This window comes from Petromyzon marinus, chromosome 31, assembly GCF_048934315.1.
Source record: "Petromyzon marinus isolate PM22_M1 ecotype Great Lakes invasive population chromosome 31, UKy_Petmar_22M1.pri1.0, whole genome shotgun sequence".
Classification (NCBI taxonomy): domain Eukaryota; kingdom Metazoa; phylum Chordata; class Hyperoartia; order Petromyzontiformes; family Petromyzontidae; genus Petromyzon; species Petromyzon marinus.
This window is the reverse complement of record NC_133697.1, coordinates 8,398,968-8,421,885: the sequence shown is the minus strand read 5'-3', so window position 1 is coordinate 8,421,885 and position 22,918 is coordinate 8,398,968. Positions and strand designations below refer to the sequence as shown.

At 48.5% G+C, this 22,918-nt stretch overlaps 1 protein-coding gene across 3 annotated transcripts in view; it reads left to right on the top strand.

Moving 5' to 3' along the window:
* The window catches only part of LOC116947750 (mitogen-activated protein kinase-binding protein 1-like), an 87,165-nt gene that overhangs the window by 5,772 nt on the left and 58,475 nt on the right, over positions 1 to 22,918 (top strand). For all 3 annotated transcript variants that reach the window (XM_032963855.2, XM_032963854.2, XM_032963856.2), the window contains exons 2-3: positions 516 to 607; positions 12,151 to 12,213. In XM_032963855.2, coding sequence (XP_032819746.1) covers positions 516 to 607; positions 12,151 to 12,213 — 155 coding nt within the window. The remainder of the gene's footprint in view (positions 1 to 515; positions 608 to 12,150; positions 12,214 to 22,918) is intronic.

Below are 22,918 nucleotides of genomic sequence, written 5' to 3'. Positions count from 1 at the left end.
AAGAAGAGCTAATGGGCCATAGCCAACAACTATAGCCTATGAGATTTTTATTTACAATAACTAATACCCTTTACCCAGGATAGCCTTGCTGAGTCTCGAGACTCTTCCTCCAGGAGGGTCCTGCAACATTGGGATATGTGTTCAATTCCATCATGAGTGTTTGCTATCCGGAAGATGACCAGAGTACCCGGAGAAAACCCATGCATACGAGAGAGGGTGGCTCTCAAAGCTTTACACAGAGCTTCTTGAATTCATCGTTGTAGCTACATCTCCTGGCCCCTTCGCAACCCAAGCCTGCGGTACATTGGATTTCCATGCAGTCTCCTGCCCCGAGTGCTTAATGAGGCTTAACCCTGCTTGGCTTCCAATATTTGACGAGATTGGGCTAATTTGTGGTCATTTGGATCATGAGCCGGTGCTCGTGACAAATGTGTCGAGTGTTTTTGAGTTGTGGCTGTGGGAAGCACAATCTGGGATGAAGACAAAGTGACAGTGTTGTTTTTCTCATTCTCAAGGTGACGCTGGAGAAGGTGTTGGGTATAACGGTGACCTCCAGCAGTGGCCTGGCCTGCGAGCCCAAGTCGGGTCTCCTTGCCTACCCAGCAGGGTGAGTAGGCCGGTTTCACTGGCTTGTATGCACACTGCTGCTCGCCCGCTCGCTCACTCACACTTGCGCGCACACACAGATCAAAGACAAATATCCCCCCGTGTGACCTTAAACAGGCTGCTGGGGCAAGTGTTAGTAGTGAGAACCTGTAGAAGCCAGCGCAGTGCACAAAGGCGGTGGTGTGGGGCAGCACCATGCCTGGCTGGCCTTTGTGTCCTCAGCGCTGATCATTTCACATCTTAGGCCGAGCTGAGCTAGGGTAGGCCGAGCACCACTGTGCCACCGCTCCCCAATGCAAAGACAAGGACCCCCCTTTTACAGCCTTTTAATGAACTGTTGGGGCCAGTGTTGTTCGCAAGCACCTAATGAAGGCTGGCACGGCACACGTTGGGATGGGTGGGGGTGGCCAGCACCATGCCTTTGTCTCGTCAGTGTTGATATTTACACATCGCACCAGGTACTAATTTAAGACTGAGTCGACCGAGAGGGAGCTCATGACAAGTAGAAATTTTCATCACTGCTTTTGGTCATGAGTGGGAATGGAATTCGGGTTGCCAGGTCAATAGCGCAAGTGGACTAATCACTTGTACTGCTCCCCATTGCTCACAAGTACATATACATATGTTGTGTAGTGCAGAATGACTCGAAGACAGAACTTCTAGTAAGGGCTTGCGCCGGTTTGTTAAACACAAGGTAACAACTTACACTCGGTCCTTCACGTGGACCTCAGGCTCTAATCTGTCCTTAGCCTCGGCTATCCTCATGGGCTCTCTCACTCGAGTCGGGACGGGGGTTCAGCCAACACCGCCCGACCGAGGAGAGCAGCACCCCACGTAACCTTAGCCGGCTCTCACAGACTTCTCTGAGCCCTACCCCTGGCTATCTCTTCGGCTGTCCTACTCGTCGAACCCGGGCGGGGGATTGGCCAACACCGTCCGGTCACGAGCAGGAGAGACCTCCTTCAGACGCTCTGCATCCCGGGCTCCCACAACGAACCCCGCTTTCGTCACCGGGTCCCCGTTAAGTATCCCCTTGGGCGGCTCCTCCCCCTTTCTCGGACCCGCCCTCGTTCTTCCCGATATCTGCCTCCGGTGGTCATGACATGACGTCATCGCGCCTCACAGCGCTCATGACGTCACGTCGTCACACTACTTCTAAAAAAAACTACGTTCATTTCTATTTTTTACTCTAGTTTTTTTTTCGTGACCTGGTAGAATTTTGACGAGGTGTAATTTTGATTTAAAGCTTTCGTGACTGCAGTAATTCATATTCTTAGTTCTTTCGGTAAAGTCACGTTGAAGGGAAACAATAAAATAATAAAATATATATAAAACAATAAAAAATTCTCACGACGTTTCGACCATAACACAAACGGTCGTCATCAGGTGTGTCGGTTTGCATAAATTTATTCTTGAACGGTCTATTTATTTATTTATTAAAACTGCGCCATGCACAGCGATTTGGCAGTTTATTTAGAAGGACTAGTCCATCTATGTTCTGAAAAGAGGAGGGGGGAGATGAAAAATTAATGTATGCTGTCTGAAAGCCACTGTAAGCGTGAACAATCAATTAAGACCTGAAATGGTTTATCAAATCTTTCCAATGATTGCTAAGCCAGAATCCATCTTCTCGGTTGAAATTGTCTCTGTGCTTGTATATGTGGATAGCCTCATGAACGAATCTCTCATGGTAGCCAGATGGCTTACAAAGAACCTCTGTCTTGGAAAAGTCAATGTCATGTGAGCCTACTGAATTATAACAATGATCTGCCACGGCCGAGGTGTTGGTCCTACCGTATTTAAGGTCTGCTTTGTGTTCACGAATGTGGTCCGAGACATGGCGTTTGGTTTCTCCAATGTAACTACTACCACAGAGGCAACTTAGTTTGTAGACACCAGGGTAATGTATGTCTGGAATCACATCTTTTACAGATGGAACCAGATCACGGATTTTATGTAATGTGTTGAAACGGACCTGGATCTTGTGTTTATTCAAGATTTTGGAGATCTTTTTTGTTTGTTATAATTCAGTAGGCTCACATGACATTGACTTTTCCAAGACAGAGGTTCTTTGTAAGCCATCTGGCTACCATGAGAGATTCGTTCATGAGGCTATCCACATATACAAGCACAGAGACAATTTCAACCGAGAAGATGGATTCTGGCTTAGCAATCATTGGAAATATTTGATAAACCATTTCAGGTCTTAATTGATTGTTCACGCTTACAGTGGCTTTCAGACAGCATACATTAATTTTTCATCTCCCCCCTCCTCTTTTCAGAACATAGATGGACTAGTCCTTCTAAATAAACTGCCAAATCGCTGTGCGTGGCGCAAACGTTTTAAATAAATAAATAAATAGCCCGTATTAAAATAAATGTATGCAAACCGACACACCTGATGACGACCGTTTGTGTTATGGTCGAAACGTCGTGAGAATTTTTTATTGTTTTATATATTATTATTTTATTGTTTCCCTTCAACGTGACTTTACCGAAATAACTAAGAATATGAGGTGTAATTTATTATTCATGGCATTGGCACAGTGTAACACTTGTGCATTGCAGAAAGTAAGACCTGGCTTCGATTCCTGACTCGTGTGCCTCCTGTGTGTGGAGTTTATATGTTTTCCTGTTCTGTAAGGATTTTCTCTGGGTTCTCTGGTATATTTCCATAACTAAAATCATTCATTGGTGTTGGCCAAACATCCCAATACCACAACTCTCAGTCGGGCTTTCTTGAGTAAATAAATAATTATTCTTATTTTCATGACTTCTGTTCAATGTCATAGCAGTTTCAATGTTGGTTCTTGTGTTACTAAAGCCTGCCATGCAATTGAAAGAAAGTAGTTGATAATTATTAATAATTTTGTTATTTCTCTCAGTGTGCTATCAGTATATTCACACAGTTGTGTGGATTTTCTTTGTGTTTAAAAATGTCCCACATGAGTAGCAAGCACATAACTACTTCTGAATTATCTCAAATTACTCTTTATTCACTTACAAGGGCATGCACTACCCACACGGCCTGGTGCGGAGAAATGTTCATCGTATGGCAGTCAAACACATTTTTGTCATGGCTGGAATTTTTATAAATTAAAATGATGAATGCAAATAGATGCAGCAGTGGCAGGGCTGAGGCTGAACTCGCTCTGGTTCAAAACCAGTTTCAACCACTGACTGCCGAAATCCTTACATGAACCCAGGATCTCAGCAGTGCTGGTCTAGAGCAGTGAGGGCAAATTTCATTTTTAGAGTAAATGTGCAATCAACTTTTCACCTGCTCTCACAGTCAATCAGTCAACACTTTATTTAAGTAATACGGCTTTTCTAATATCAATGCCCCTGCTATAATTGTTCAATAACTAAAAAATTCCATTCGAATAATTAAGCAGGTTAATTTTCGTTTGTAAATGCCATGCTAAACAGGTGGATTTAAACAAAAAGGCTTGGGACTGGCATACATTACCGTATTGGACAATATAGAGAGTTCCACATGGAAGCAAAAGAACAGGCCCCAGATGTTTGTAATTCTTCCCTGGGAATTTCTAGCATCCGCCTCATTGGTGGTTTTAAGCAGTATGAAAAAAGTATACCTTTTAGGTGACATTGTCCCCTCATGATTACCTCACCCCAGTTTTAAATCTCCTGTCACAGCCACTATCTCTCATTTTTATGTGCAGCAATAACAACATCTGTACCATCAGAGGCAATATTATGACACCAGTGCCTTGGACTGCATTGGTTAGGATTCGCTCGTAAGTTGTTAGAACCCAGGTCGGCTCAAAGTTAAGTATTTGTTTTTCATGACCCGTAGTGTCATTGACTTGTGCCACATGACTGAACGTAACAACCCTCAGACGGTTGAGGGGCTGACCCACTTATGCACCACGAGGAGTAGCAGCTGCCTGCTCTCCACTGTCACGTAAGGGTTGCGAGCTCCACGCCGGTCCGTCCGTTGCCGTTGCGTGTGACGAGAGCACCGCTATTGCCGACAGCTGCGCAGACGGAGGCTCGTGCCTTTTGATCTTAACTTAATTGGAAACGTTTGTGTTTTTGCCGTCTGTCGAGTGTGTGCGCGCTTCCCAAGAATTTGGAAAGCGCAAGTGAGCGTTGACGGTGGTGGGCGACGGCACGTGTTTGTGTGCTGCTGCTTTGCCAACCGACCTATGCGTTTGTCACTTCGCTGCGGTAGTTTTAGAGGAACGAAACGTGTGAAAGTTGGAGCTTTGCTGCAGCCTGCCGCGGTGCGCTCGGAAGGCTGGCTATTCTTCGTGGCTTGGGTGTTAACAGACGTGTAACCTAGCACTCTGATGCTATGCATTACAATAAAAGAAAACCCTTAAGGCCATGATGCAATGGGCAATTTTTCAAGCAATTGTCAGCAATAGTGCATTTATTATGAGCAACTATGTCAACTTGGTATAGCAGTGGTCTAGATGGATGGGATTTTTCGACAATGACTGAGAAGTTTACAACTGCCTGGGTTTTTGCAGTTGTGCTGTGTACAGCTCTCCGATGTATTTTTCGGGTTGGACCGCGTGTTGTTGTTCAACACGATGTCCGACATTTCGCTGCACGTGCTTGGAGCTTCTTTGGGGACACACGCGGCACAACCCGAAAATATATCTGGAGAGCTATGCAGCAAAACCACGAAAACTTACGCAGTACACTTATAACCTGTTTAACAAGCAGATGGAACGGCATTTTTTTCTGCCGCCCTAAACGGCAAATGTCAAATGGAGCGCGAGGGATGCATGCATGCATGTTTTAAGCCTTCACGGAGGAGAAAATGTCGATGAGTTGGCTTCATTGTCAACAGACGCCTGATGCAGCTGTGTGTGCTGTGTTTAACCGGCGCTCTGGTAAATTTGTGCAATCCGGACTTAAACGGACTTCGGGGATTAGTGTGTGGTGGACACGTGTCCCAAGGAGAAGTTGTTTTTTACATGTTGACTAACCGGTAAGATATGGCCTGAATTCGGTGAGCTGCTTGGGATTCTAGTTGGCGAGTGTAGTTTGTTGGTTCGTTAGGAACCGTTTGCATCGAGCCAATAGTTTTAGATTTCAGCACCTGTAGGGTTTTATCAAAGCGTGTTCAAGACCATGTTGCCACGTTCGCAAAAGACAAAAGATTTTGCTGTCCTGTTACATTTTTAAGTGGCACAAAGTGGTACTCTTCACTCAAGCACATATCACATCACGCTTGCATTTATTATTATTGCGTGTTAAAAATATATAGCTTTTTTGAAGAGCGGTTTCAACATTTTATTTTGAGACTGTGTTCCCAAAATAATTGACATGAATTTTCACCGCCGTAGCAGCTGATAGGACGAGATGCTATGCCCAGCCTCGGAGGATCTGCTAATAATTCCCCCCGGGAAATTTTGGCACATTTACACCGGAACTAATTCCGTGTCGTGGAGAGAGCTGCAGGGCATACCACGCGTCCCGGCAACGCATTAATTGCTGAAAGTTCTTGTCGCAGAATTGTGGCTTCTCTTTTGCTCTGTGTTTGTGGTCAAGTTTGCGCCGAGCCCAAAAAAACTTAGGTCGCTATTATGAGTGAAGGAGCGTCAGTGTTAGTTCTGTGCATTTATCGGTTTATCTGCCGTGGAGGTTTTAATTATCACGATCCAGCCCCACGATTCGATTGAAGGATAAATAATTTATTTTGTCTCGCCTTTACCTTGATTTCGTTTGTGTTTGTTTGTCTCTTTTTGTCTTGCTTGTACACCGTTTTTTTTGCAACGCATTTGCTTAAGTGTCACATTAGCATGTCACTTTGCATCGGTGAAGTGCTGGCCCGTTGAGAAGACACATGGACTCTTTTTCGCAATGTTAATCTGGGTAACATCAAGTTCTTTTTATAATACAATGGTATATTTTAAAAAAATATATAAAACAAATGTATGTATATCAATCATTTAATACACATTCAAATATATGTATGTAAAGAAGTTGAATTGTTATATTTTAATTTCATTCATTGTAAAAAATCGATTCAAACGCATATGATTCTATGCATTTATCACGAGTGCAATAATTGAATTTGTGAATCCAAGCATCGTTACAATGAAAGTGCACAGGACACCCCACGGGGACGCATCTGTTTTCAATTAAAATGAAAATGTTGGCAAGGAAGTCTCAGTGTGAGGAATACCCGGCGGTTTGTAACCCGCGGTATGGAAAAAATGTGGATAACAGCGAGAAAAGCTGCATCAGTTTCCGTTGCAGAGTTCCAACCGTTGTCTTACATACAGTGTGCTCTAAATTGTAGGTGAGCTGTTGCAGTCTCACAGCATGAGAGTTCGCGATTGCAACTGCAGTCTGTGATGGCTCAAAGCTCCAGTTTGGCGGAGTCTGCAAAACTTCGCCTTGGGACTTCCAGTCTCGGGTGATAACACGTGGAGGAGGATTAATTGATAATTATAATGCGAAGGCAACATGTGCTGGGCTCCCACTGGACCAGTTCTCTTGGGAAGCTGCATGGGTTGCTAGTGCCCATTTGCTGGAGAAAGCGCTGATGGTGATGAAGCCACTTCCAGCACATTCCAGTTTCTCATTATACTTCTGTGTGAGTCTATGGGTCTCTTTGTGAGTCTGAGGTCTATGAGTATGTGAAAGTGCTGATGATGAAGCTGCTACCAGCAGATATCAGTTAAGCCATCTTCACAGGAGGATGCTAGAATTTCACGGAAGGATAGGGTAAGCAGAATGTGGCAACAACATATTTTGTACATTGCATCGTGAATAGGAGGTTGTGATGGGTGGGACAGGCATGAAGGATGGAGGTGGGCGTTGTTAACGACACAGGCATTGGAGTGGCACCCAGAGGTCAGTGACCCAAGGTGAAGATCAAGAGCCAGATGGTGGGATGCTGTAAGAGTAAACCTTGAAGGTGCTGCTGTGTTGACTTTGCAACAACTATGGGATCCAGCGGAAGGAAGCAATAACAAAGTGTGGCGGCATCGATAGAATTATCCCGTATAACTCTTGGTCATAACTTGATAAATACTTCCTTAATCTTTGTTTTTTTCGGTAAAGTCACATATAAATAAGAAATAATAAAATAACATAGCGTACGATGTTTCGGTTGCAACACAAGCAGCCGTCATCAGGTACAGAAGAGCTAAATTTAAGAGAGAGGGGAAACACATAACCCCAGATGTATACACAGACACCCAAGTAGGGGGAACTAACACCGACACAATAGGGGACACAGAGAGAGAAGCATACTAAACAGACAGTTTAGCAGAATTTGGAAACCATATAAAGCAACACAGACGGTCGGTCAAAACACAATTAACGCATAGCCTGGTTGATTACGTTATTTCAAAGATTGCTAAATTGCAAGTTAATTATGAAATTTAAGATACAGACGGCACACACACACATAGACATTCAAGTAGAGCGGACCAGCACAGGTACAAGCACACAGTGAAGTCGCCTTAAATAGGCAGAGAAGGCAAGGCTGAGAGACAATGGGACATTTTAGCATGAGGTATGCATAGAGCAAAGTGGAGAACAGCAGCAAACATTCGGAAGCACCAAGACCTATACACAGGCAGAGACAGCACAGAGAAACAAATCCTCTCTCTTAAATTTAGCTGTTCTGTACCTGATGATGGCTGCTTGTGTTGCAACCGAAACGTCGTACGCTATTATGTTATTTTATTATTTCTTATTTATACGTGACTTTACCGATAAAAAACAAAGATTAATTCCTGCAGTCACGAAAGCTTCGGACCAAGTTTAAATACTTCCTTGCTTGAAAGCATATCCATGGCTCGTTGTAAACTGCTGCGTTTTAGCTACATTACCTCTCATGGTGCTGCTCGCTGTTATTTACAACCATCAGGTGCATGCAGTGCAGTGTATTGATTTGCATATGAATGGAGAAGATTGCTAATCATGAAAAGGCGAACCCAAGGTGGATCGTGAGGACTGGAGTCGAGAACCGAAGATTCAGCAGAAGGAAGGCAGGCAGCGATGGCGATGTACGTTAGCATCAGTGGTCATGATAAGATTGAGATATCACCCGAGCCTGCCAAAATTAAGGCCGAGTTGCTTCTTCAAACCTGGAACTGCAAGCTTACCACCGCCCTCCATGTGATCCACAGGTTGAGCATGTTTCAACATTATTGGGTTGATTGCGGGTATTCCATTGGTGTAATTGGCTTGATTTTTTTCTCCCGAACCGCAGCTGTCTGGACACCCACGCTCACCCCCCCCCCGTCCTCGATAACTTGTGCGCGAGCACAAGCATGTGCTGCTTTTTGCACTCCCGCAGATTGCGTTAATGAAGGAAAATCTTCGCATCAGAGGCACCTGCGCACCCAGGCAGACGAAACCGCCCGGCTCACACGGCCTCGGCTGCATTCGGCCACCCGATGTGAACCGTGAAGATATGTAAATTGGCGACGGACAAATGGAACGAGTGATCACGCGAGAAAACAAAAGGGGGATTTGTGTACCAGGCTCTTCGTGGCAATTTAGAGGGTTGTCTGGGACGACAGGAAGTGGCCTCTTGCCCGTGCGACTGATTGATGATGACAGCTGTGCACGAGGCTGCCAAAACCTGAATCAGGGCCGTTAGTGTCTTTTAGTGTCCGGCTCGCGCGCGCTCTTGTCACAGCAAGTGTGCCTGGGTGCGTCCCAACGAGCCAATCGTAACCACCAATTTGTGACTCTCGTGTTGCAAACCAGAACAGTGATTTTGTCACTGCTGTTAAAATGGCCTCCACAACAGAAATAGGTCAAAGGCAAAGATTGCTATCATCTGGTCAGTTGGATTATTTATGAATAACGTTTTAGCCGTCAAGTGTGCGACCAAATCGTACCAGAACAAGCCTGATTCTCGTCGGATTTCGGAAGCTAAGCAGGATGGGGCCTGGGTAGTGTGCTTGCACGGGCAACGGCCACGTATAAAAAAACAAATGATGGGCCGCTTTGGGGCTATGCAGCGGGCAGCAGAGAGCGGTGCAGCAACATTTATTGTTGTGCTGTCTTCACAAACCCATTGCACCGATTGGTGTGCTTGGGTATGGTCAAATAACCGCCATGGTCCACACAGTATTCAGCAGCGGATTGAAAAAAGGGTTGTGCTTGTTCGTGAAAATTTTGTTTCTGTTATCTTTGTGAGAAGGCATGCTTTAGTAATGACATTAACAAATATAAAACTTATTTTTGATAGATTTTTTTATGTGTGTGTGTGTTGAATAGAATGGGGAGCAATTTTACTTCATCTTTAATAAGAAGTGCCAGACGTGAAATCGGTTCGAGCGCCGCTCTATAATTAATGAAGCCGTATAAATAGTGCGACGTAAGCTGTTTGTGCTTAGTGCATTGGCTCCTCCGCTTGTCTGCTCAGCCAACGCTGCTGCAGACACCGCGAAGGCGTAATACAAGATGCTCAGAGTGGGTAGGGGAAGTGAGGTCAAAGCGTGGAACGTTACGCTGCGTTTAAATTAACTACGGCGCCTCGCATTGAAACAGCTCAGCACTTTGCTTAGAATAAAAACCGATAGGTTCGGGTGGTCTTGTCCTTAGCCATCCCCTTGGCTTAGTCCAGAGGTGGGAAACCTGTTTGTGACTGAAGACCCTCAAATACCTTTGGCGGGTAACGACAACTACACATTAACACACACTTCAATCACTTCTGTCATTCCAAGAGGCCATTGCAGTGACAAGTGATTGGGTGCAGCTCATCTATATTCACGGTTTTATAAAGTCAAAAACATTTCCCTCTTCATATTCTTTGGTTATTTTGGTAAATTCACCTAGATAGAAACATAATAATAAAAATAAAGTGAACAAAAAATAAAAAAATACATTTCCCTCTGGTATCCAATTAGTGCGGCTAAGATGCTTGCAGTGATAAATACGTATATATCGCATGCCATTTTGGAGTAGGAAGCATTTTGTCGCTGTGGGCCCTATGAAATGAAGTTGTGGATTGCATGTGGCCAATGAGGTAGTATGTTTGCCACCCCTGGCCTGTTTGCTGGCCATGCATGATTTCCAATCGCTGCCAAATATTTTTTCTGAAAATAATTTTCAAAGATACCGAATCTGCTGCACTTTTTTGCTTGGTCGAGTTGGTCACATGGGGCCATGCAGACAGAGGGTGGCCCTTGCGGTCTGGCATCCTTTGCACCTTCTACCACTGCATGGTCACTTTAATGTGGGCATCCCTGATGATCTGAAAATTTGCTCCCTCCGCATTGACCCCCTGGCAAAATTATGGGGGAATCCAATTTTTTGTGAAAGTATGAACAGAAACCGAGCGAGGCTTTAGCCTGGTGCCTGTACTTGTCCTCCCCAAAGCCCAGGCGGCGTCCTCCCCCTTGGGGTAAACCCGCTGGCGCCATAGCAAGAGAGCCATATCCTTGGGCACTTGGCGGGCTCTGTTGGGTGCAAGATTTTGCAAGACACGCACGCTAATCCGCGCGACACCAAGGTTCACCCTCCTCTGACGGCGATAAGTGGCGGGCTTCGAGATAAATGCCTATGGGGCGACCGTGGCCTGCGCATGACAGTGGGCGAGCGGCGGCGGCGCCACCATTGGGCTCTGTCTGCGTGTTTCATCGCATGCAGCCGTGCTGGGGATGCGCTGGCATCACTTTTGTATGAACGTGGTGCCTGGTGCTGTTCATGCAGGTGTTGAGTTTCCTGACAAAAAAAAAGTTGCACAATACGTCCTTGTGCCCTTTTTGTTTCTATGCGCGTGCAGTTTAAACGCGTGTTTGCGCACGCGTGTTTGCGTATGCCTTGTGGGAAGGACCTGGTTGAGCGTGCTATCTTGCGTAGCGGATTCATATCAAGTGCACTCGAACATGCCCACATCACTCGGATGCTCATGCAGTGCTTGGCTCGGCAGTGAATACACCGCTGTGCACTCATGCTTTGTCATTTTTGGTGCTCATCAGCATCTCGGTCAGATTTGCTTTCGACTACATTGGTCCTAGGAGCCCATCAGCTGGTGTCGCCTGGTTACCTGCTGTGATGTTTATTGTTATTATGTGGAGTGCGGTGTGGTGGTTAGCGCACTGCCCTACGAGCCTGACAACCTGAGTTTGATTCACGTGCACGGCTAACATCAGTGACATGTGATATCAACATTTTTCCTGGTCCCTTCACCGAGGTTGACCATCTTAATTGAGTACCTGCTGCAGTGTGCAAACATCAGCGATGGGGAGACCAATGCGGCAAGGCGTGGCGCTGGCCACACCACTCCCCGGTGCGCCACGGCTCCCCTAACATGTGCACGCGAATAGAAACTTTTACCAACCGCTTATGCAGACTACACAGGGGATCTATGCCTTTTGTTGTTTAATGTGTGATACAAATTAGCACTCGTAAGTCAGTCATTTACTCATCACAATCGGCGCAGCAGGTCGGAGGTGCTGATGTCGCGCACTAACATATTAAAGCACCGTGCCGTTCGCGTGTACAGTGCGGGTGATGGCCCACCCATGTGTCTGGCAAAAGAATGCCGTTTCTCCTCATGCTCTCTCTCCCTCTCGCTGCCCGTGCACGCAGGTGTGTGGTGGTGTTGCTCAACCCCAAGAAGAACAAGCAGTCGCACATCCTCAATGCATCCAGGTGAGGATGCACCTGCCTTGTTCGCCCCCCCCCACCGCACTAGCATTCCCACCTCGGGGACCAGAGTCTGATGCCCTCGTTCCATACACAGCCCAAATGACAGCACACATTTCAATTCTCTCTGACCTGATGTGATTAAACGATTGTTTTTACTCCGTAACGATGCCATTGCCGATTACTAAATCACCCCGAATGTGCACATTCTTGTCAGATCTTGGGAGATGAGGAAGGCCTGCTTAATGCTTGGATGGGTGACCAGTGCTCATACCAGGTGTTATAGGCTGCTGGATATTTTGGTGTGCAGCAGACATCTGTGCAGCAAAATCCGTTGTTGTGCCGTACTTGTATGTGCGAGTGAGGTTGGTTTTGTGCATGGAAGATTAGGCAAAATATACCCCATGAGAGAGGGGGCTTTTGAGCTTTTACGTTAAGGTCCTCCCACCAGCACTGCGAGCGAGCATTTGCAGGGCTGCACCTTTCGCCTTTCCCAATCAACGAAATTGCACTGAGCCCGTGGGTCGAGGGCGGACGTGGTTGGCGCGAGCTTCCTGATTGGGCCCCCAGGCGATGGCATTGACGTGAATGAGCCGCACGACTCTCCCGTCAAGCCGTCGCATTTCCATATGATTGACGGCGCCTGGGCTGGGAACGCCCTTGCCGCAGGCTTGTTGTTGTTTTATGGTTGCACACAGGATGGCATGTGGTACAGTGCAGCATGCACAACCGTGCTGCAACACGCTGCTGGACGTCAGAATGAGCTGCTGTGGTGAGGTGCGCCCCACGGTATTTTGGTTTGGTTTGTCACCGAGGGGAAACGGCCGCTGCGTTCGTCCAATTTCTCGATGTGCGCACGGAGATCGTTGCCGAGTGATATTAGAACCGGTGTTGCCCTCTACACCCCCCACTGCCCCTACACCAAGTAATGGAAATTGAGAGTTTCAATCAAGTCTGTGAAATATTGAAAATGGCTCCTAGACACAAATTGGATTAGGAACTTTAATGACTTCAAATATGCCATACTTTGTCTGAGAGTGTTACCACCTCACCTTTAAATGTTTTAAATATTCAATTACAGTGGCTGAGCACAGGACAAAGGCCCACAATTCTAAGCAACCACTAACAAAAACAGCACGATTGATGGTGTAATTGTTAAGCGTAATTTTTTTTATTGAGCATGGGTTATTATGTGATCCTTTGGAAAACAGTTGGAGGTAATTGCAAAGTGGAGCAGTACAAGGGGAGAAGTAGGGCAAGTGCTGTGACTTGTGGGTGTGGTGGTTGAACACTGTACCGATGACCTGAAACGAGTCGGCCTGGTAGACCGAGTGCTGATGAGCGGTGAGGATGTGTTTGGGTTTGACACTGATGAGAATGACTGCTGCGTTTGTCACATTGATCAGAAAGTTACGGCTAACATCTTGCCGCGGTGACGAGATGTTAACTACCTCACCTAGTATGCAGGAAGTCGTAGTTTCAATCCCAACCCCGACACCTGTATATTTGAAGTTGACATGTTCTTCCCGTGGGAGCATGAATTTGTCTCCGTGTCCGGTTTTTCTCTCCACATTTAGAAACATGCGTTTGGCGTATTTGGCTGCTAGAAATTTCCACCTGATAAGCCAATGTGCGCTATCATTTGTGGCCAGATCGCTTCTGAAAAAGAGCTATATAGCTCAAGTGGGCCTTACCCGGTAAAATTTAAATAGTTTAGTCAATAAGCACAATGCAAGTCGTCATCATGACTGCTGGATCAAGGCCTCGCTACGCCACTGCAAGCCCTGGCTTTCCAATGCTACTTTCATCCATCTCTCTCCCGCACATGAATTGATGTCATTGCTTCATCTCCACGGTGGTCGTCGTTCTGGACGCGTTCTCTCCTTTGGCTGCCATTCTACCACCAGTCTTGTCCATGGGCTATCATCCCATCCGACCATGTGTGTCCAAGCCAATCGTCCCACACTCTGTGAATGGTAGGAGAACTCTTCGGAGAAAAATGTACGTGCAGGCTGGAAAGAGTAAAGGTAATAATAATGCAACCTGCTGTTAATCATTCATAGACGTGTGTGTATAACTTAACGCTTAAGCACTGGGTTCAAATAGTACATGAAGCCCAAGGGCGTAGCTTTTTGCCATGGGAATGACTGGGGTTTTTTATACACTATTCTTCAGTTATTTGACCAGCTTGTATAAAAGGAGGTCGTGGGTTCGATCCCGACCCTTACGCCTGTACATCTGGAGTTTGTATGTTCTCCCCGTGGTCGCTTGGATTTTTCTCCTGGGTCTTCTGGTTTTTCCCTCCACATTTAGAAACAAGCGTTTAGAGTATTTGGCTGCCTTAAATTTACACGTGATAAGCCACTTCGTTGCGCTATCATTTGTGGCCAGGTCGCTTTTGAAAAAGAGCTATAGAGCTCAGTAACCCGTTCCTGGTAAAAAAATAGTTTAGATTAAAATACCCCCACGACCCACAGTGTTTGAAGAGCCTCATCCAGCAGTGGATTGACAAAAGGCATAGTTTTTTGTAATTGAAAATTGCAAGAATTTACATCCTTATTCGGAGTACAAGCTGGGCTTTTTGGCCAATCTTTTAAAATGAAAGTCTACATTCAAACGCTTCCTTACTGTGATTTGGTTCGGCCTGTGGTGAATCGGTTGTGAAACAAACTGGTCAAGTGCGGGTAGCACACGCTGACACATCGCACAGCGGCATCCATCCTCCGCACTAAACTCAAGTCACCAGGTTTATGGCGCCGTGCACTCACCGCTGCCCCACCGCTGCACTTCTCTCTAGTGCAGATGCCTCCATCTATTCATGTTGGTGTTGATCGCTAGTCTGCTTGTGTGTGTTGAGAGCCGATATTGCGTTTTTAAATCGGCTCGGATATTCCTCCGTCGCCAGATTGGCGCTGATGCCTCCTCCTCTGGTGATCCCTTGGCTTTGCTGGGCAGGCTGGTTGACACTTGGACTGCAGTTGACAGCGAGGCGTAATTGACAGAAAATCACTCGCAGGGTTCAGTTTAATGGACACTGTTGCCACGAAGCAAGAAAATTTATCCAGCATGTGATTAGGAAGTGCTAGGGAAATATGCAATTAAAAATGGTGTCACGTATGGTAAAATGCTCATGACTGCAGATGATCGGGTTTCCACCCTTGCATAATTAGTATGCGCAGTACACAGATGGGTGTTCTCAGCAATATTTCGACTCCTTAAATAGCTTGTGCGATATTGAACCATTCCCAAACACCGAATTAGCCCAAATATGTTTAACTTCAATGTACAGCACCGTCTCGTACGGTCTTTGTCCAATATTTATTTTTGTGATCGTTGCCTGAAAGGTACGTCGTTGTAGCCTGTGATTGTGGCAATGCCTCCACACAGAAAATTACTGCTTTCCTTCGCTAACCTTATTCGACTCTTTTTAGGGTGGTCCTGCATTGGAATGGTTTTCCCAACTCCATTGTTGCGTTTGAAATCTTGGGAGGAAATCGGGACATCCCGGAGAAAACCCACCATGCGTACGAACAAATGACACTCATAATTCATAATAAACCTACGTGTTAAACAAATGACACTCTAGCATCCACACGTATGGATAAAAAAAAAACACTTGCACTACAACAATCTCCCACCCACTTTTGTGGGTGGGAGTTTCAAATCTGTTCATGGTTGACCAACCGTTGCTTCCAAAGTACCGCATCACAGGTGTGCACAGCCACCATGGCCAGCTGGCTTTGCCTGTGCTCAACCATCAGCCCAGAAGGATCTCGAATTACGTTTCGCACGTCAAGAGTCGGCATCAGAGGCAAGCCTGCACCTATATTTTCGTCTTTTTCCTTCAAATTTGTATCCCCGACTGTGTTATTGGCATCATCTCGTCAGACGGAGAATCCATTCGAATCTCTGGCAGAGCGGTGCAACCCTGCGTGTTAGAAAACAGCTACCCCTGAAATCCCTTTTTTAATTTACCTCTGGTCCACACAGTAAAGGTGGCAGCACTTTCCCACCTACTCTGCTTACAAGAGGGAGGTCCGTCACGTGACAAACCAATACAGAACTTTAAATGTTCACAGCTGGAATTTAACCAGATTCGGTGCCAAGCTGAGACCATCAACTCCTCACTACCCTTGAACTCCGTTTTAATCGCAGCTGGCCGAAACTCGTATATGAACCCCAGGGTCTTAGCACTCTGGCCTCTGAGCCACCTATGCTTGATGCACATCCTGGGATGACCTGCTCGACCCCTGCTCGCTTGCACAGTCTCAACGGCCAGGAGCCCAGCAAGGGATGCATACACCTCTACCTGCATCACTGTAGAGTGCAGACGGCTGTCATTGACTGTTTGCCCCGTACATGACTGGCAGTAGGATCAGGCCCATTACTTTTTTTTTTTTTGCTCAAAACTGATTTACTGTCCTCGAGGGAGTTGGGGTGAACATGGAGGTGGGGGGGGGGTGTGAGCTGGAGGTATATTTTGTAGGTCGTTTTAATTTTAACTCGACCATGTGTCGAAGTCCCTGTGTTCTCGTTAGGTTGCTTCTTTTCTTTTTAATTGCGTCGTCTCGCTGTGCCTCCGTTTAACGTGGGGAGCGGGCCTGGCGGGTGGGCCTGTGTGCGGCCGGATGCGCTGTCGTTGCAAGCGAACATTCACGCTGCCACACTGTACCATCGTAACGTGCCCTCGTTTTTTTTATGCGTGCAGTCAGCGTGCGCGTAGCCCCACGAGCATGTTACGAGCTGCGCATGCGCAGGCTTTTGTGAGTGCAGAAGTGCCTCTTATCGGCGGTAGCGGCGGCCACAGAAAATGCCCATCTTCATTACGTTACGCCCGGTTAGTGCATCGAGCAGGGGGGGACGCTGCGCACAGGGTTGGCCGTAGGGGTAATGAATAAAACGGTGGTACAGCCGCTAACCCAGTGACCCAGTTTTGATTCTTGTTCAGTGCAGACAATGAAGAGCTCCCCAGGGTTAGAATGAAAACGAGATTGGACTGCTTTGCAGAGTTCAGAAAATTAGTGCAAATTGACAGCATTTGTTTATGAATACTAGGCTTGCACCAATTTTACTGCCATGCAGCGATTTGATGAATTGTCATGAATCGTGGCCCTGATCAGAGTCTAGAATTTATGTATAATTTCATTGTCATGTTTTCATAATCTCGTTTGTATTGTTTATCCTTTCTTGCCTCATTATAGTTTGTTTACTTTTGCTCATATAATTGCATATTTAATGGCTTGCTCTACCGGACATTACCATTGACCATAATGGTGATGTTTCTCCGCGTGGCACCTCATTTTCAAATCACCAGAAGCGGCAGGAACGTGGTAAATGGCGCTGAAAAATTTGCAGTGTTGAGGGATTGCGGTTTCGCCACCAAAGAGGATTTACGATCTTGTCCTGCGGGAATGATCGCGTTATCTCCAGGGGCGACGTAGCTGTCCTCACAGAGAGGTCCAAGCCTTGGTGGTTCGGTGTGCATAAACATTCTCGTTCATAAAAAATAACAGGCTGTAAAAACCCCTGTGAAATGGTAGAGCCATGAGTAATTTGAGGTGTAACCTCTTGGCATGAACTTGCGTTGAAATGACACTCGTTTTAAATGTTACATTGACAATAATAATTGCCATATTTTAGCCCCGGTGTGTTTCGTACCGCCTATTGTTCAGCGTGATGCCCAACGTTTTGCATAGTTCCCGAAGAAGCTGCCAGTACGTGGAGCAAAATGTCAGACATCGTGGTAAACATTACGTGGTACAACCCGAAAACATACATCTGCACAGTAGTAACAATATAATATACAATCTTGATTTGAAGCTTTCATGACTGCAAGAATCCATACTCTTTGGTTCTTTCGGTTAAGTCAGTAGGTAGAAAAATAATAGATCACGACGTTTAGATTGCAACACAAGCAATAGTCATCAGGTGGGACAACCACCTGATGACGATTGCTGTGGTTGTGTAGTGGGTTCCAGGACACGGAGACGGCAGAGTAGAGGCAGCACTATTTATTCAAACCTTAACAAGGGTTACACTAGGAGGGGTAGCGGCCCCTTCATCCGTATAACTCAGGAACACACCCCAGGCTATCTAGCCTAAGCTCTAGGCTCTCAATTCCTCCGGCTAGGGCTCTAAGGGAGGCTATCTGATCTGGCCCTGGTTAGGCACAGATCTCGGCACCCCACCAACCAGACCGGCCCTTAGAAGGACTCTGGCTCTGGGGCTCTGGGGCCGCACCACTGGCTTGCTGTGCCGGCCCTGAAAAGGGCAGCGGTCACAGGAGTTCCAGGGTCTCACCTAGCCGGCCTTCCTTCTTCACTGGTTGCTTCAGCCTCGGGCCCAACACTTTTCCCCGAACTCCCTGGCTCTCCGCCCTTTGTACCCACTGGGGGTGGAGCCTCAGCGGACGTTGTTGTAGCCACCAAGGTGTGGGTGTACCACACCTTCCCGTGCCATGTGTTTGTTCCCCATAGCACCCCTACATCACCCCCTCCCGTGTAACCCTCAGCCGTCCTGGCTGCAACAATACGTGCATAATAAACGCAACAAAACCCCAACCGTGCGTGCCTCATAACAAAACGCCCCAATAAATAACCCAACCCACCTATACAAAGATACACTATATACAGATATACATTCCCCCCCCCCCCCATCAGCGCAGCAAGAAAACTTAACAGTGAACAACAAACAAGGGCAACAAGAACTATGATTACAACAAGCGGCGCGTTTTGGCGCGAGTCCGTTTTGCGGGTCCATCATAGGGGGAGGGCCCGGTCGGCCCGGCCGTGGGCACCGGCTGCGCAGGTGCACCATCTTCCGCCACTCCGGGAGGGCAAACTCCGTCCCCACCGGGTGGCGCAGGCGCTCCGGAAGCTGTCACTTTTGAGGCGCCTGAAGGTGGAACAGTCAGCGAAGCATCAGGGGCAGACGACGAAGACGCCGTCCGGGAGTCAGCGGACGCATCACATGCTCGGCCCGTGCAATGTGGTGGAGGGACGCGCGGCGCCACAAACGGCTTCAAACGCGAGGGGTGTACGTACCAGCGGCGTTTCCCCCACTGGATACGAACACACTGTGGCCGCATAACCTTCACAATAACCACAGGACCCCTCCAAGGCCGCAACAATTTTGCCGAGGTCGCCAACGGCACCTGAGGGCAGTGCAGCCAGGCTTGATCGCCTGGCTTCCATGCATGTGTCTGTGACTGGCGCGATCGCAACCTCTCATTGGCCTTCTGCCAAGAGGAAGAGTTTTGGGCAGCTGCCTCCCGCGCCTCGGTCAACCTCAGGATATTAAATTTAACGTGGTCGGCCAATTTCGATTTTCTCTTGGTTTCCGAGATGCGCAGCTGAGTCGCAATGGGTGGGTCAACGTCGCGACCGTACATCAAAAAGAACGGCGAGAAGCGGGTTGCCGCGTGAGGAGCCATTCTATAGGCGGCCAAAACTCCCGGAATTTGAAGGTCCCAATCGGTCTGGGAGTCGCACACCTGGTGACACAACATAGATGTGAGCGTCCTATGCAAACGCTCCACCATGCCATCGGTTTACGGGTGATAGGGGGAAGTGCGAATCTTTTTCGTACCAAGAAGCGCACACACCTCGTGCAAAAGGATGCACTGAGTGCATGCACCCAGGAGGTCATCCACATCCCTTGCCATACCCGGCCAGAAGAAATCCAGCTGGAGCATGGCAAGGGTCTTGTGGGTCCCCAGGTGCAAAAGCCGCTCATGTGTGGCCCACACGGCCTTACCCCGCAAAGCGGATGGCACCACAAGCCTGTGACAGCAGGCCCTCCCATCCCAATGCATCAGGAGCCCCTGGAGCAGCCCGTACGAATCAATCCCCGCGACCCCCGCACGGAACCCCCTGCGCGACGACGCAACGCAAGGAGGGATGTGTCCTCCATCTGGAGGCGCCCCCATTCCGCAACGGACAACCCCAGCAAGGAGTCCGCACACCCCTCCCCGACAGGACCCGCAGGCAAGGGGTCCTTAGTGGCAGCAGCGAGAACCGGGATGTCGAAGGAGGGGCTATCCTCTGGCAGCTTACAACGCCCCGATCCCCTGAGACAAGCGCAATCTGAGGCGGGCGGCAGGCGAGACAGCGCATTCGCATTAGTGTGCCGAGCACCCTTCCAATATGTGGTCGTGAAATCATAATCCTGAAGGATCTCGAGCCATCGGGACAATTGCCCCGAAGGCTGCTCCACCCGCAAGGCATATTGTAATGCCGCATGGTCCGTACGGACAGTGAAATGCCGTCCGTACAGGTATGGGCGATACTGTTGGATAAAAAATACAATAGCCAAGAGTTCTCGACGCGTGACGCAGTATCTCTGTTCCGCCGGAGACAAAACCCTACTGCCATAAGCCACGACGCGTTCCACACCACCGATCACCTGTGAGAGCACACCCCCAATGCCCGTATTATTGGCGTCTGTATCGAGCAGGAAGGGTTCCGAAAAATCGGGGTAGCTCAATGGAGGAGCCCGCACGGGAGCGTCGCGAAGGGAACAAAAAGCGACCTCCTCGTCCTGGCCCCAGTGAAATTTCACTCCCTTCGCTGTCAGAGCGTGTAAGGGCTTAGCAATGGTTGCGAAAGCCGCGACAAACCGCCGGTAATAAGACGCAAATCCAATGAAACTCCTGACCTCAGCCACCGAGGTGGGAGTCGGCCAGGAGCTGACACACTGCGTCTTTGCGGGATCGGTGGATATGCCTGAGCGGCTGACGATGTGCCCCAAATTGCGTACGGATTCTCGTAGCAGGTGGCACTTTTGCGGCTTAAATTTCAAATTTGCAGCGCGCATTTTGAGGAACACGGCGCGCAAGCGCAAAAGGTGTTCGTCAAATGTCTTGCTGAACACGATGACATCGTCCAGATAGATCAGACAGACGTTCCACTGTAAGCCAGCCAAAACCAGTTCCATAAGGCGCTGAAATGTCGCCGGAGCGGAGTGTAATCCCATAGGTAACCGGTTAAATTGGAATAGGCCGTGTGGTGTGCGAAACGCAGTCGTTGGCTTGGACTCATCATCCAATGTGAGTTGCCAGAATCCGGATAACAAGTCCAACGTAGAAAAAAAACGTGTGCCAGCCAGAGCATCCAGAGATTCGTCCATCCGGGGAAGTGGATACGCGTCGACCACGGAGATCTTATTAAGGCGGCGAAAATCCACGCAGAATCGCAAGGACCCATCGTGCTTTTTGACAAGCACTATGTGTGCTCCCAATGGACTGGTGGAAGGGGCTATAATGTCTGCAGCCAACATGTCATCCACTGCCGATTTGACATGATCCTTTTCGGCCGAACTTAACCGAAAAGGATTCTGGCGTACCGGGGCATGGTCACCCGTGTCAATGTGGTGACGCAACAATTTCGTGCACTCAATGTCATTTGTGTTTACTAAAGACATCGGAAAAATCCGTCAGAAGGGTGCGTAAGCCGGCACGCTGGGAGTCGGACAGATCACTCGTGCCCGAACATAGTGCGTCCATCCAACTATCGTCCCCCTCAGAATGCGGTTGAGCCAAGGGATCGGTCCCCACATTACCCATAACCGTGTCTACCACGGGGATCGGCGTCGCGTGCGCGAACACGTTTCCCTGAGGAACGACGGCCGTCTGTACACCAACGTTAAGGACGAGGATAAACGGGTCATCGCTCCCCTTAACGATCGTTTGAGCGGCCACCAGATCCAGCCCGTTTTCCCCAGCCCTCGAGGGCCCTAACAGAATTCCCTGCTCCGGAACACCGGGCGCGAAAGGCCGACGCAAGCGAAGGGGCACAAGCATTTGCGCCCCGGGACGTACACGCACCGTCCGAGTGGCGAACGCTTGTATCGACGCGCACGCTGCCCTTGAGGTGACGGGGGAGGGCAGGAATGTTACACGTCGGCCCGAGGGAAGCTCGATGCAACCCTGATCAATTAGAATTTTAATTGGCATTTTGCCCAAAAAGTCCATCCCCAACAAGCACGGAACCGCCAGCGAGGACGAGACTAATATCGGCCCGGAGAGTTTGATATTGCCAATGCAAATTTGTGCTCGAATTTGGCCTATGATAGCCAGCGAACCCCAGTTCGCTGTGTAACACGGAACGGTGACTGGGAGCAAGGGGCGGCTTTGAACGGGAAGAATATTATAAATCAAGTCTGACACAATAGTCGCCGAAGCTCCCGTATCGACGAGGATACGTACCTCGACCCCGCCAATGCAACCCGCGACCATGGACGAGCCTGCCGACGCAGCAACAACGCGGTGGGCCAATTCCGTCCACTGCCCCGGCCCGAGCGCCCTCTCGATGCCGCCGCCACCCAACAACCCAACGGGCGTACCCCGAGGCCCGTACACCGAAACGCGCGAGGTGGGGACAAGTGTGTGCACAGGCCGAGCATGTGGGGTGCCGCGACTTGCCGGGTTGCGATGCGGAGGCCTGTGGGCTGGAGCGCCGTCCAACCGGGGTCCCGGCTGTCGTTGATGAGGCGCCCGGCATTCCGCAGCCACATGGCGCTTGCGGCCACAGTTATAGCACGTGATGAGCGCCTTGGGGTGCTCCTGGCGATCCGGTGTTGCCCGAGCCGGCCTCCCTCTGGATCTCCACTCCACCGGGCGACCCGCCGCGAAGACCTCCTCAGAGGAGGGGATGGTTGGCGTCCCAGTGCACATCGCAGCTGCACCCTTGGGAACGAGAGGTGGTTGGCGCTG